Here is a 14068-nt window from a genome sequence, read left to right on the forward strand (position 1 = left end):
TGTTCCATCAATGATGGCAAGCCATCCTGGCTCAGATGCAGCCAAACAGGCCCAAACCATGAGACTACTACCATTCTGTTTCATAGATGGGATAAGGTTTTTATGCTGAAATGCAGTATTTTCTTTTCTCCAAACATAACGCTTCTCATGTAAACCAAAAAGTTCTACTTTGGTCTCATCAGTCCAAAAAAAAATTGTTCTAATAGCCTTCTGGCTTGTCCAGGTGATCTTCAGCAAACTGCAGACGGGTAGCAATGTTCTTCTAGGAGAGCAGTGACTTTCTCCTTAAAATCCTGCCAAGTACACCAATGCTGTTCCGTGTCCTCCTGAGAAGTCCAAGAGTCAGCAACCGCAGAGATGGACTAGCACTAAACTTATAATGAAGTTGGCAGACCAGGAAGTGGTTTGAAACCTGCCGCTTACATCATCATTGGGCAGACCAGGGTCTGGTACAGGCAGGAGTAGAAGAGCCAGCCCCGATCCTAAATGGATGAGTAAGGCCAAATCCACACGACTGTGCAGCAGACCGCAAACCACAGGTCTGCAAAACATGGGCACTGACCGTGTGAACTCCACATTACGGACCCATGTTCTATCTTTTGCGGCATAGAGGCATGGACCCGGAAGCCCACTGGACCCCACGGAAGCCCTTACATAGGCTTCTAGGTCCGTGCCTCCACGCCGTGAAAGATAAGGCATGTCCTATCGTTCTCCACATCTTGTGGATCACTGACCCATTAATGTTAATTTGCATTTCTCCAGTTAACCGTTTTACAACAAAATGCCGCCTTTCAGGAGTCAAGACCAGACACAATTTTGAAGGACATGTCAAATAATTTAGAGCGATTCAAGCCGAGGGAGGTTTTTCTGTAGCACAGAAAGTACAGCATGAATTGTTCATGTTTCCAGTTGATTATGAAGGTTTGAGAATTGTTTTTCCTCTTCAAAGCTTAGGATACATATATGGAGATAATTATCTTCCCCACTGAGCCCACATTCGCCGTACAATGAGATTCGCACAGGCAAAGTACAGTATATGGATTTAATCTGAATACAAAACCAATTCACACAGAGCATACAAGGAGTATAAAATGCCAACAAAGTGACACCGTCATTACCACAGTCAATAAATACCAATGTACCGCTGTAAAAGAAACACAAAAGACATGAATACTTCCATTAGTTTTGCATAGTAGCAAGGAGAGGTAAAGAGGAGCTGCCACCTCTGACATGTCTGTTTTAGTAACTACTTGTATTCCCCATGTAATAACAATTTTGGAGCATCTGTTCTTATGACGCTATGTTATTCCTGCTAGAATTTATCAATGAATTGCCAGCAGTCTGCAGTGATGGTCCGGATGGCTGTGTCCCTGCACAGTCGGACGCTATGCAATCAGTGCTGTCAGTATCAGACAAACATAGTCCAGCAACAGGTGGGGGACGGCAACAAGAGGTCGGCATAAGTAACACGACGAAGAGAATAACAAAAGGCCAAAGCAAGCTGGGGTCAGTTGTGGAACCACAAGTTTCAGCAATGCAAAGCAATGAACAGGTCGGAAAGAAGTCCAAGAGCCAGCAACAACAGAGGGAGACTTGCACTAAACCTATCATTTAAGTCTGCAGACCAGAAAGATGTTTTAAACCTGCCGCCCATGACATCATCTTCAGGCACCGGCTGCCCTTCTAACCGGGACTGCAGTGCAGGAGAGCCGGACCAGAGTCTGGTACAGGGACACACACCCTAACTGGTAACACCCAGCTGGACTTTCATTGCAGATTGAAGGCAGTTTATTCATAATGTCTAGAAGCAATAACAGAGAAATGAGTCATAAGAATAGATGCTACAGACTTGTTATTACACGGGGAATACAAGTAGTTACTACAACTGACATACAGCTCCTCTTTAAAGGGGTATTCCAGGCTTTTCATACAGATGCCATATCCTTATTATAAATCAATAATATCAGATTGACGTAGGTCTGACTCACCTAAATGGAACTGAGCTTGCAGTACACTCCCTTCCCCCCCAATTCCTAATCCCTATCCTAAGGATAAGTCATCTATATTTAAAGGGCATCTGTCAGCAGTTTTGTACCTATGACACTGGCTGACTTGCTGTATGTGGACTTGGCAGCTGAAGCCATCTGTGTTGGTCCCATGTTCATATGTGCTCGCATTGCTGAGAAACATTATGTTTTATTATATGCAAATGAATCTCTAGGAGCAATGGGGGCGTTGCCATTACTCCTAGAGGCTCTGCTCTCTCTGCAACTACTGCATCCTTTGCATTTTGACAAGGCCAGGTGTGATGATGTTCACACTGCCTGGCCATGTCAATTAAAGTGGAGAGGGTGCAGCCATTGCAGAGAGAGCACAGTCTCTAGGTGTAACGGTAACACCCCTAATTGCTCCTAGAGGCTCATATGCATATATTAAAACATTGTTTTTCTCAGTAATGCGGACATGGGACCAACACAGATGCCTTCAGCTGCCAAGTGCACATGTAACAGGTCAGCCAGTGTCATAGGTACAGATGCCCTTTAAGGCCAATGAAATGCTATATTACGTGGAGGATATTTACTAAAACAGTCATGTCCGGAGAGCCGACGTCCTCCTTCAGATATTGCCTACTTGAAAGACGGCATCTCAGGACTATTCTAAGGATAGGACATCCATTTAAAAACCTGGAAAAAAAATCCCTTTTTGTGCAAATTGCGTTGTTTGTTTATAAGATTTGGAACATGATGAAAAGTAGTGGTGTAAGTCCACAATGAATGCTTCCACTCCCAGGTCTCCAGAACACCCACGTGTGCACCGCTGGGTCTTCACAAATCAGGATCTGAATGGTTGGGGGTCCAAACTGTCAGCACTGTTTCCTTTTATTCCATAGGAAGCTTCTAACATTTTGTAAACTCAGATACACAATAAGGCAAAGTGTAAAATCAACAGGCACTAGAATATACTCTATAGGTGTCCTCCAGGTGACACGACGTAATGGGCAAGGCGTGTATAACACTGCCCATAGCGCGTCTCTGTACAAAGTGCACAAGCTAATAGTGATCTCTCATCCAGTATAAAAAATATCTACACAATTTATAGAAATGATTCTCCCTGCTGTGGCCCTGCGGAAGCAGCTTAGGAATAGGACATGTCAATGTAACCACGGGGCTATGGATTCTGACCATCCTATTACCACCTGGTTCTGCCAGCTATGGATATTTAGTGCACGTAATCTTTAAGATCTGTAAAACTTCACCCTTAAAGTGACCCCTGAACATTTTTTTTGTTCTGTCTACATGGGCGTTATGTTACCTTCATAAAAGCCAATTATTGGGGAGCAGCCTGGATACAAACATTCGTTTCTGATGACCGGCCCAATCCTCGGCCAGTGTAAGCCAACCAGTAGTTAGACGAAAGTGTCTGGCAAGATGCACAAGTTTACCTTACAGAAAGAGGCACTGCGATAAATTTGGCGTCTGATCTACGCTTATGCTGTCTAAATATTAGACAGGACTAGTAAATCTGCACTGTATGTGCTCCCTCTAGTGGTGACTGCCGGTAGTCAGAATGTTATGTTTGTATGTCTATTTTGGGGATTTGGAGCTTCTTTATCCTACAAAAACAGACAAAATACAGCGTTTTACCCCTGCAAAGAATTTTGAACCCAAGAAGGTGGAAACTCGCTTTACAGCTGTCTTTCAGAATATGCTGGAATTACCATCTATGAGGGTTGTATTAGAGGGTTGTTCAGTCCCTTTCTATTAATGGCCTATGCTCACGACAGGCCATCGATATCTGATTGGTGGGAGTCCGACACCCCGCCCCCGTCAATCATCTGCTTGGGAATAGCTCTAGCACCGGAACTACACATTTCCATCCACTGTGCAATGGATGGAGCGGTGTACTCCTGGTGCTACTTCCAAACAGATGGTCGGCAGGGCTGCAGTGTGCTGGACCATCCAGATATCGACGGTGTATTCTGTGGATAGGTCATCAGCATCAAAAGAACTCTCCAGAGGTTAAAGGAGGTGTCTCCCATAGTAAGATAAATGTAGGCAGTTGCTATTTATGCAATTCCCTAACCTTATTTAAAGGCACACTAACCCTAATGTCTGCAACATATAAAAGGGCAGCATATGGAAAATGCTATTGATATCATTCATATATATGTCAATTTTTCTGTAGTTCTGAGAAGTGGAGATGTAAGAGTTCCAGAAGTGACCATGCAGCAGGCATTTTTCTAGCGCAATCCTATTATAATATGCGTCTTCTCTCCAGCCTAAAGTAACTGCTGGTCGGCAATGCTGCATTCATCTGCACTGCGACAATACTTAGGACAGACTTCCGGCTTAGTGTTCTTTTTGGTATGCAGAATCCTTTGGACTTTTTTTTTTTCTTAAATAATGTTACGCATGGATAGCCATTCCCCGATGCAAGAAGGCGGAGCTTCGCTTTAATATCGGAGACCTGCAGTGTTACGAAAAAGTCCCCAGTTCTGAAACGTTATCATTTTCATAAGTCTGTACCTTACAGAATTACGTACAGTGAATGAGATATCAGACCAATTTATCTGTATCGCAGAATCCGTCCCATCCGTCGGCCGATCGCTGCTCGACTGCTAGTAATGATAGACTTTGATTTTGTCATTTTCGTCCAGGCCCAGCTGCAAAAGTCCTTTTCCCGTTGGAGATCGGTTCATACGTGACGGGAGAAGACTGCATTCAGTTAAGGAAAACCTATGGTCCATGTGACTGCTGTAAACAGAGGCTCAGGCAAGATGGCCGCCCCCATAGTCATATACAGAAAATAGAATAAAAACAACTGCAATCGGAAAATAAAAACAAATTAAACTCATCGACATCTGGTTTTAATTAGCAAAAAAAAAAAAAAGATATCACATTCCCTTTAAAGGGACTGGTTATCTCTCCTGACAGGTCTGTAGTATCCTTCCTTATAACTCTGCGTTGTTCTGTTCCTCTGTCACTCCTACTAGAAACGTATGAATAAACGGACAACTCTGCGTTACCATTCCGCTTGCTAAAGTGGTTTGCTGAGATTTTGATATTGATGACCTTTCCTTGGATCGGCGGGGATCCGACTTCCAGCACCCCCGACCATTAGCGGTTTGAAAAGGCCGGAGCAGATTGGCTTTTTCCTAGGCAGTGTGACGTCACGTTTTTCAGTCACATGGCCTTTAAGTGAATGTGGATTCCAAGCACAGCCACAGCTTGGTAAGCTGCAAGGAAATGATTGGCGGGGGTATCGGGAGTCGGACCGCCGCCAATCTGATATTGATGACCTATCCTGAGAATACATCATCAATATCTAAATCTTGGAAAACCCATTTAAAGGGGTGTGCCCTACGTAGTCGGACGCTGTCAGTACAGACTGGGGACAGTAGGGACACACTCCCTACACTAATAACAGCCAGTTGTCAATTTATACAAAAATTTCGAGAAAGAACAACAGAGAAAAAGCACAACAGAGAAAAGATGCTCCAGCATTGTTCAATTATGGAGAATAAAATTACTTCCTAAAAAAAAACACGTCAGGAGGGGTGTCCGCTCGTCTCCCAGTACGCCATCCTATAATGCCGAGCTTTCAGCCGCCCGTGATGTCACCAGCTCAGGTCTGTGTATTACAAGGATACACCTTGGGGTCGTTCTTGTAATTCTCCAGCCATTTCTTGTTGGTGTCGATCATGGCCTGCAAGGTCTGCTTATCTGTGTGCTGGGCTCGTAACGTTGTGCTCTGCATGTTCCTGAGCTGTTCCCTGCAGGAGAGATACGATGTAAGTATCAGACAGATATCATATGCCCTAAGGTAAAGAGAGGAGACAACACAGAGACTGATACAAAGCGGCATAATAAGCCAATCGTAGACTGTCCACGGATCTGTTGTGCGGACAAGAGTAGGCATTTTTTAAATTATAATTGTGACCATGTGCGGTCCGCAAATTGCCAAACGCACGCGTGCCAGTATCCGTGTTTTGCGGATATGCATTGTGTGAATGCGCCCTTACACTGGACACGGTCATTGCTTCTGCCAGTGCAGCGGTATATAGTGAGACAGTGCCATAGCTGATGGAAAAGATACAAATCCATTTAGTTCAACCTGTAGTCTGACTGTTGACCTGGAGCAGGGATGCTCAACCTGCAGCCCTCCAGCTTGCTTGTTGCAAAACTACAACTCCCAGCCAGCCCTAATAGCTGTAGGCTGTGCAGGCACGATGGGAATTGTAGTTTTCGAACAGCCGTTGGGCCATAGGTTGGGCATCCCTTACCTAGAGGAAGGCAAAGCAACCCCTATAAGGCAGTTATCAAAAATCCTTATGACTCCAATTAGGCTCAGAGATGTAGCGGGTCTTAAGGGCCCTATACACATTAATGTGTAGCCGGCCAAACCCACTGAGAACGGCGGTTTCGATGACATTTTAAAGGGAGCACCACACAGGAGGGAAGGATGAAGGGAAGAATCAGGAAAATAGTTTTTTTTTGTTCTACAAGGAGATAAGCGGCTGCCAGAGTTGTCTAGTAGCAGCTTTCTCCACCCTCCCCATTGACAACACATACACGCTTTGCCGAACTGAACATGTATGTGTATGGGGGAAGCCGGGAGATACAGCTGATCAGACAGCTATTGGCTTTGTATGGCACCTTATAAAGAGCGTCTTACACCTGATCTTCATTAAAGATGTCTATCTGCTGTATATACTCACTCCATTTCTGGGCAGTGACATCGTTCTCGGGCTCTGGGCAGACACTGCTGGTAGCAGCCCCTGTTGCTAAGCCAGAACCCATCTGATGAACTTCCTAACAGGGGGGCAGAGCTGGACACATGAGACATTATGTGGGCTCTGTGTTTCTTAGGTTAGGTTCACATCATAAATGTGATGTACATTTAGCATTTATGCCAAGAAAGCCGCAGAGACCCACATTGAACCTATCCAAAGGGTTACGTTATTCAGACGGAGGCCAAAAGAGCGTCCATATGACTTCCGTCTGGCCAGTATAACACATAAATATGGAATATTGTAGTAGACTACGCTACACTATTTACTACAATGATATCCAGTAAACAAAACATCTTTACAATGGAACCATATGGGGGCCATTGTATGGCATCTCTGGGAGGCATACATTTAAAGGGAACCTGTCACCTCAAAAACGGATATACAACCGCCAGCATTACCTTATAGAAGCCCCCAGTCTGTTATTAACCATGTGTTTGATCCGGTAATCTGATGCTCCATACATGACAAAAACGATGTTTTAAGCGCCATCAGCGCTATCTTGCTGGTCAGCGGCCTCCTTGCTTCAAGACAAGATAAGCACGTCCCCTAACCGTCCCCTCTTGTGTGTGATTAACATCCTGCAGTGCGGCCTGGGATCGCATTAGTCTCGCGCATGCGCGGTGCTCTCCTTGTTACTACGCAATCCCGTCTCCGGCTCCCGCAGTTAGCCGGGTTTCATCAGCACACCTTGCATGCGCGAGACTAATGCGATCCCAATCACACACAAGAGGGGACGGTTAGGGGACGTGCTTATCTTGTCTTGAAGCAAGGATGCCACTGACCGGCAAGATAGCGCTTAAGGCTGGGTTCACACCTGAGCATTTTACAGCGCGTTCCTACGCGCTGTAAAACGCTCAACAGGCAAGAACCAATGATCCCCTATGGGCATGGTTCTTACCCGAGCGTTTTACAGTGCGTACGAACGCGCTGTAAAACGCCCTACGCCCCAAGAAGTACAGGAGCTTCTTTGGGGCGTATGGTCACGCGTTCCCGTACATAAGCTTCCGGGAACGCGCGACAATGGGCGTTTGCTTGTTGCCGGCCGCGAATAGGAACGCCCGATAAAATCGCGCATACAGAGCGCTCCATACAGTACGCTCAGGTGTGAACCCAGCGTTAAACATCGTTTTTGCCATGTATGGAGCATCAGATTACTGGATCAAACACATGGCTAATAACAGACTGGGGGCTTCTATAAGGTAATGCTGGCGGTTTTATATGCGTTTTTGAGGTGACAGGTTCCCTTTAAAGGGAACCTGTCACGTTGAACATGGTGTCTGAGCTGCAGGCAGCAGGTTATAGAGCAGGAGGAGCTGAGCAGATAAATACATAGTTTTATGAGAAAAGATTCAGTAAAGCGTGTTTTTCATTCATTTCAATTCCTGCTCATTCTGGGCTTTAAAGTCCAGCAGGCGGAGCTACCAGTGATTGACAGCTATCTCTTTCATAAAGGGAAGGCTGTCAATCACTGGTAGCTCCGCCTCCTGGACTTCAAAGCCCAGAATGAGCAGAAATTTAAATGAATGGAAAACACGCTTTACTGAATCTTTTCCCCATATATTTTTCCCACATTTATCAAAAACTAGGCCTAAAGAAAACTGGCTTAATTGCTAGCAGCAACCAATCAAATTCCGAGTTTCGTTTTTCAAAAACTCCTTTGGAAAATGAAAGGATCAATTTGATTGGTTGCTATGTGCAACTTAGCTAGTTTTCCTTAGCTCCCCCACAATGTATAGCAGATTTAACTGAAACATTCACTAATCCTTGAGGTTACTCACTCAGCAGTAACATATCCTAATTTATTCTCTGTGTGTAGCGGTTGCTCAACAAGTAGCGGCGTCCCCCCTGGAAAAAAAGAAGAAGACATGTACGGTTTAAAGGACAGACCATCAGTATCAGACCGACAGGGAGGGGGGCAGGAGTCTCTGCTCTCAGCTGGCACTGCTGCTCAGCCAATCACTGGCTGAGGCGGGTCAACACTGCAGTCAGTGATTGGCTGAGCGCATTCACAGCCATTTCCTGCCAGGAGCAGGAAGTGGAGCGCAGCGGGGACCCCAGCACCATCAGAACAGCAGCGGTGAGAGGATCGGTAACATTTTTTCTTATTATACCATTCCCTGCTCAGGGGAACTCTTTTTGACTGAGCTTGAATTCCCCTTCAAATTCAGGACAACCAGTAAGCGTCTTGGATGACAGTGTGCAGTATGGCCCCCTTGGGTGTCAGAAGAAGGGCCTTGGAATTGATGAAACAGAGGGCACGAGGTAAGTGTAGTAGGCATTCCCGACCTGATTAGACATTTTTGTCTGGAATCGGAGGGTCACTTTTAATCGCAAATCTACATTTTAATCACAACATAAATTTAAAAAAATTCTTGACTCACCTGGGAAATACTTTCTCCATTTCTCTGCCACAATGGCATCCACTGTCTGGGCAGCAGAGGCTGAAGCAGCATTTGAGTGGGCACCAGTTCTCCAAGCCCACTGGGATAGCGAATGGCTGCCAATCTGAGGACCGATTCTGGACAATGATGCGTACGCAGAAACAGGGATGCCGGCCATGGATGGAGGCTGGCTGTGTGCATAGAGTATGGACTGCGGGTCATACGACAGGGATGATAAAACACTGTTCAGCTCAGCCGTGATGTGGCGCAGGGACTGGGAGAGATGCTGGACTTTCAGTGGGAGGCTGATCTCGGACCCCGGAACGTCGCCTGCTGAAAAAGGAAAGCCACGAGGAAAGTGTCAAAATTATTAATTTCCTAAAGCAAGCAATTCTCCTGTTGACTAAAAAGTTTTTTTTTCTCTTAATTTTAACATACAAGTTTAACCCCTTAAAGATGGGGCCTTATCTAGGCCTTCAGGGCACAGTGTTTTTTTTTTGTTTTGGTTTTTTTTTTTAGCAACTTTTCCGTTGACATTGCTTGTTTTGTTTTTTGTGCAGAATGAGTTGTACTTTTTCTTAAAGGAGAGCGGAAAAACTGCAATTCCTCCATTGTTTTTCGAAGTTTTTTTTTTTTTATCAGTCACCTTGTGTTAAAAGCAAAAATTTATAAAGTTTTTTTTTTTATGTTTTAATTTGGCACAATAAAAAAAACTCGCTTTTTTAAAAATGACCATGGCATCTAAGGGGTTAAATGGCGCAGATCAGAGCTAGCTTTGATCTCAGCTATTGAGGCACGGTGTCTTACTGCTGATGCCATCACAATACCGCACATGTATGGCGGTTACACATTATATAAACAGCGCGGGGTAGGGTTAGATTAAAATGCTTAAATGATAAAATTAAAAAGTTCCTAGCGGCACAGCGCCTCCTGCAGGACAAACCTCCCTGAATCACTATGGTTCAGGCGAAAATACACTGAATTAAATGTTCTTTGCACAAGAAATGAGGGGCACTGAAAGCAATACACAATCATGGAGTCTCACCTCTATGTGCGTCCATACTGCTCCCGCTACTGGTGTCATCCGAGTCGCTCACATCAAACGTCACTATTTTTTTGATCCTTCTGCCTTTCAGAGTATCATCTTCTGACACCTTACGAAGAGGGGTAAGCGAAAAATTCAGATTGGCAGAAAAAGTTAACAGGTAATACACGGGTTTTTAGGTTCATCAGTAAATGCCCAGAGAACGATCAGAGAACATGGGAATAAAGTCATGTCATATATCAAGGGAAAAATTCTGGAACGTAAGCTTCAGACACCAATATCTAGTAGGATGCAAGTCACATAGGAGAGCCGCTCACACACGTACTACTCAGGAGGTGGTCAGTATTAATATTACAGATAAGGCTTCTTAAAGGTGCCAGTTACATGGTTAAAGTAGTTGGGCACTTTATAGGAAATGGCCATAAACTCTTATGATATGGTCCATACAACTATATCTGTGTTTGTACTTTACGCCAGCTGTGAATGTGATGCCCCCTGCTGGCCACGTATGGTCTACGTAAACCCTGGAGACAGGTGGCTGCTGTGTCCATAGGAGGATTTATCCATGTGACCGCATTCTTGGCTGTCCACCTGCAAAAGTGAATGCAGCCAGGCTGAGCACAAACTGAACATGTCCAGCGCAAGCGCAGTTACAGGCATCGGGTTCTCCCATAGCTGTGAATTTGCTTGACGCATTCAGGAAAGGTGTATTCACACTGGGGCATGTGTAACATTAAAGGGGTTGTCTCACTTCAGTAAGTGGCATTTATCATGTAAAGAAAGTTAATAAAATGCACTTACTAATGTATTGTGATTGTCCATGTTGCCTCCTTTGCTGGTTTGATTCCTTTTTCCATCACATTATACACTGCTTGTTTCCATGGTTATGACCACCCTGCAATTCATCAGTGGTGGTCGTGCTTGCACATTATAGGAAAAAGCGTCAACCTCTCTGGTGATCAGGTCCATAGGAGTGGGAGTAGGGCGCTGCTTTTTCATATAGTGTGCATGCACGGCCACCAATGCTGGATTACAGGGTGGTCATAGCCATGGAAACAAGCAGTGTATAATGTGATGGAAAAATGAATCCAGCCAGCAAAGGAGGCAATATGGGCAATCACAATACATTAGTAAGTGCCTTGTATTAACTTTCTCTACATGATAAACGCTATTTGCTGAAGTGAGACAACCCCTTTAAGTCTAAGTTTACACCGTCTGAAAGGGGTTTTGCCATAAACTACTTTTCACTCTAAAGTGTATTTTCATCAATCACTAGCTCCCATTCCTCCTTGGATTGTTTTTTATTTACCTAGTTGGCAGTTTTCTCTTATCCCCCATGCTTGAATCCTACTTCCTGGTTTGTCATGTGTCTGACTGTCCCATCATGCCTTAGGGCAGTGAAATGTGTCCCGTCATCAGCAAATCATGTGACACTAACCACGCCCCTTTTTTTCTACCAATGACGCTGCCTGCGTCCTACATTACAGGGCCCTATGCAGGACGTAAGCAACTGCAACCGGCAGGAGCAAGTCATGTGACACTAACCACGCCCCTTTTTTCTACCAACGACGCTGCCTGCGTCCTACATTACAGGGCCCTATGCAGGACGTAAGCAACTGCAACCGGCAGGAGCAAGTCATGTGACACTAACCACGCCCCTTTTTTCTACCAACGACGCTGCCTGCGTCCTACATTACAGGGCCCTATGCAGGACGTAAGCAACTGCAACCGGCAGCAGCAAGTCATGTGACACTAACCACGCCCCTTTTTTCTACCAACGACGCTGCCTGCGTCCTACATTACAGGGCCCTATGCAGGACCTAAGCAACTGCAACCGGCAGGAGCAAGTCATGTGACACTAACCACGCCCCTTTTTTCTACCAACGACGCTGCCTGCGTCCTACATTTCAGGGCCCTATGCAGGACCTAAGCAACTGCAACCAAATATGAAAATGATATTTGCCCCAGGGTGCGATGCTACACTAATAACTTTAGAATAAGGCAATTTTGATAAATGGTGGTATTTGGGGGAAAGTGATATAACAGCGATATCTGTTGGGTGGGATCCATTTATATTAGTGGCACAACCCCTTTAAACATGCGTCAAGTTTATCCCAGTGGCTGATGCTAGATGATAAATCATCTCATCTGAATGGTCTCATGTTATAGGACATTTCCCCTGCAGTGATCGCGGTCAGCTTCTCCCGGGGGGTATACCTGGTGACAATCAGCATGAGACAACCCCTTTAATTCTTCCTGGTAATTAGAACCACGGACTCCTAAAGTCACAAGTGAGCTGAAAACAAGCTTTTCTACATCTATTCTTACCTTGGATGTAGTTTTGCTTAATTGTAAAACATCAATGAGCACCTACTACCTAAAAATCTTAAACTAGGACACTGCATTAACATGGATTCCTGGAACCAGTTTCTGCTGTAAAACCCTGTATTTTTCTCTGCAGTCACACGCCAAGCCCACCATCTGCTGCGCTACTGCCGTCCCCTGGAGAGTGCTTGTGCCAGCCACTACACCCGGCCGCAGATGTGTGAATGTACAGCTTGGATTACAGAATGAGGCTGTTGTGCATTAGGATGAATACCGGCTGCCCCTCTGAGATAATAATACAGTGAGAACTCCCACAAGCGCACTGCAATATGGCATAAAACACACATTAGTTTGCTTATAGGCCCTTATATGATTTTTTTATTCTTGGGTAGGGTTAGCGGCTGGCATATGTCAGCGGGGGGGGAGGAAGGAGCGCAGTGGAAGCCGCTCAGAAAATAACTTTTACCTCCTCAAGGAGCGAATCCTCCAGCTCCTGCAGACGTTGCTCCTTCTCTTGCAGCAAGACATGTCCCTTCTCCATGGTGCCGCGAATGTCTTTCAGGTTGCGAGATTCCTGCAGGGACAGGCAATGCATTAGGAGCTACAGGAGCTGCTGTGTAAAAACTACCGAGACGTGAATAATGCACACGGAGGAGTCACGGTGGAAATCGAGCGACACAGATGGTGGCGGTCTTCATACAATGAGGAGTATGGAGACAGTGATCATGAACAGGCCAGGTCCATAGTGACAGTATTATAACATACCGTCCCACATAATGATACAGAGCATTTATATCTTATGTACAGCCAGGTGAAAAAATTAGAATATCGTGCAAAGTTCATTTATTTCAGTAATGCAACTTAAAAAGGTGAAACTAACATATGAGACTCATTACAGGCAAAGAGAGATATTTCAAGCCTTTATTTGTTATAATTTGGATGATTATGGCTTACAGCTTAAGAAACCCCAAAGTCTCAATTTTGAGGTCCCCTTTGCTCAGGGGATATGGATTAATTAGCTGACTAGAGTGTGACACTTTGAGACTAGAATATTGAACCTTTTCACAAAATTCTAATTTTAAGCTGCATTAATGCAATTCCTTTTAATTTGCATTACTGAAATAAATGGACTTTTGCACGATATTCTAATTTTTCGAGTTTCACCTGTATATGGACAGAACGCGGATTAATCCGCAGGTAGTGATCATGCTCCTGTGTATACCAGTCAATAACATGCTGCTCTGGTGTCTTACCTTCTCCTCTCCCGTTCCTTTAGCTGGCCGCCCCCCTGCGTGACAGATGCCCGCTTCTTCTTGTGAGAAGAGGGAGAGGAGACTGGGCCCTCAAGGCCATCCAGAAAGTAACAGTATGATAGCCTGCATAATTTAAAGGAGCCCTAAAACCAGATAACTGGAATTGGAAGACATTTAAATCCTATGGAGACCTCTTTTTTATAACTGCATTGTACTTACTTTGAGCTTAAAAAAAAAATCTAATTTTCTCTGGAATATTTTTTTTTGACCA

At 44.8% G+C, this 14068-nt stretch overlaps 1 protein-coding gene across 3 annotated transcripts in view; it reads right to left on the reverse strand.

The window, feature by feature from the left end:
• Positions 1–2511: 2511 nt before the first annotated feature.
• The window catches only part of CEP164 (centrosomal protein 164), a 102622-nt gene continuing 91065 nt past the window's right edge, over positions 2512–14068 (reverse strand). For 2 of the 3 annotated variants that reach the window (XM_040425851.1, XM_040425843.1), the window contains exons 24-29: positions 13011–13118; positions 10220–10328; positions 9175–9507; positions 8572–8638; positions 5651–5773; positions 2512–4715 (exon numbers count right to left, since the gene is read on the reverse strand). In XM_040425851.1, coding sequence (XP_040281785.1) covers positions 4619–4715; positions 5651–5773; positions 8572–8638; positions 9175–9507; positions 10220–10328; positions 13011–13118 — 837 coding nt within the window. In that variant the 3' untranslated portion in view covers positions 2512–4618. The remainder of the gene's footprint in view (positions 4716–5650; positions 5774–8571; positions 8639–9174; positions 9508–10219; positions 10329–13010; positions 13119–14068) is intronic. The other variant, XM_040425858.1, reaches the window with a different exon arrangement.

This window comes from Bufo bufo, chromosome 1 (assembly GCF_905171765.1).
Source record: "Bufo bufo chromosome 1, aBufBuf1.1, whole genome shotgun sequence".
In the NCBI taxonomy this organism is placed as follows: domain Eukaryota; kingdom Metazoa; phylum Chordata; class Amphibia; order Anura; family Bufonidae; genus Bufo; species Bufo bufo.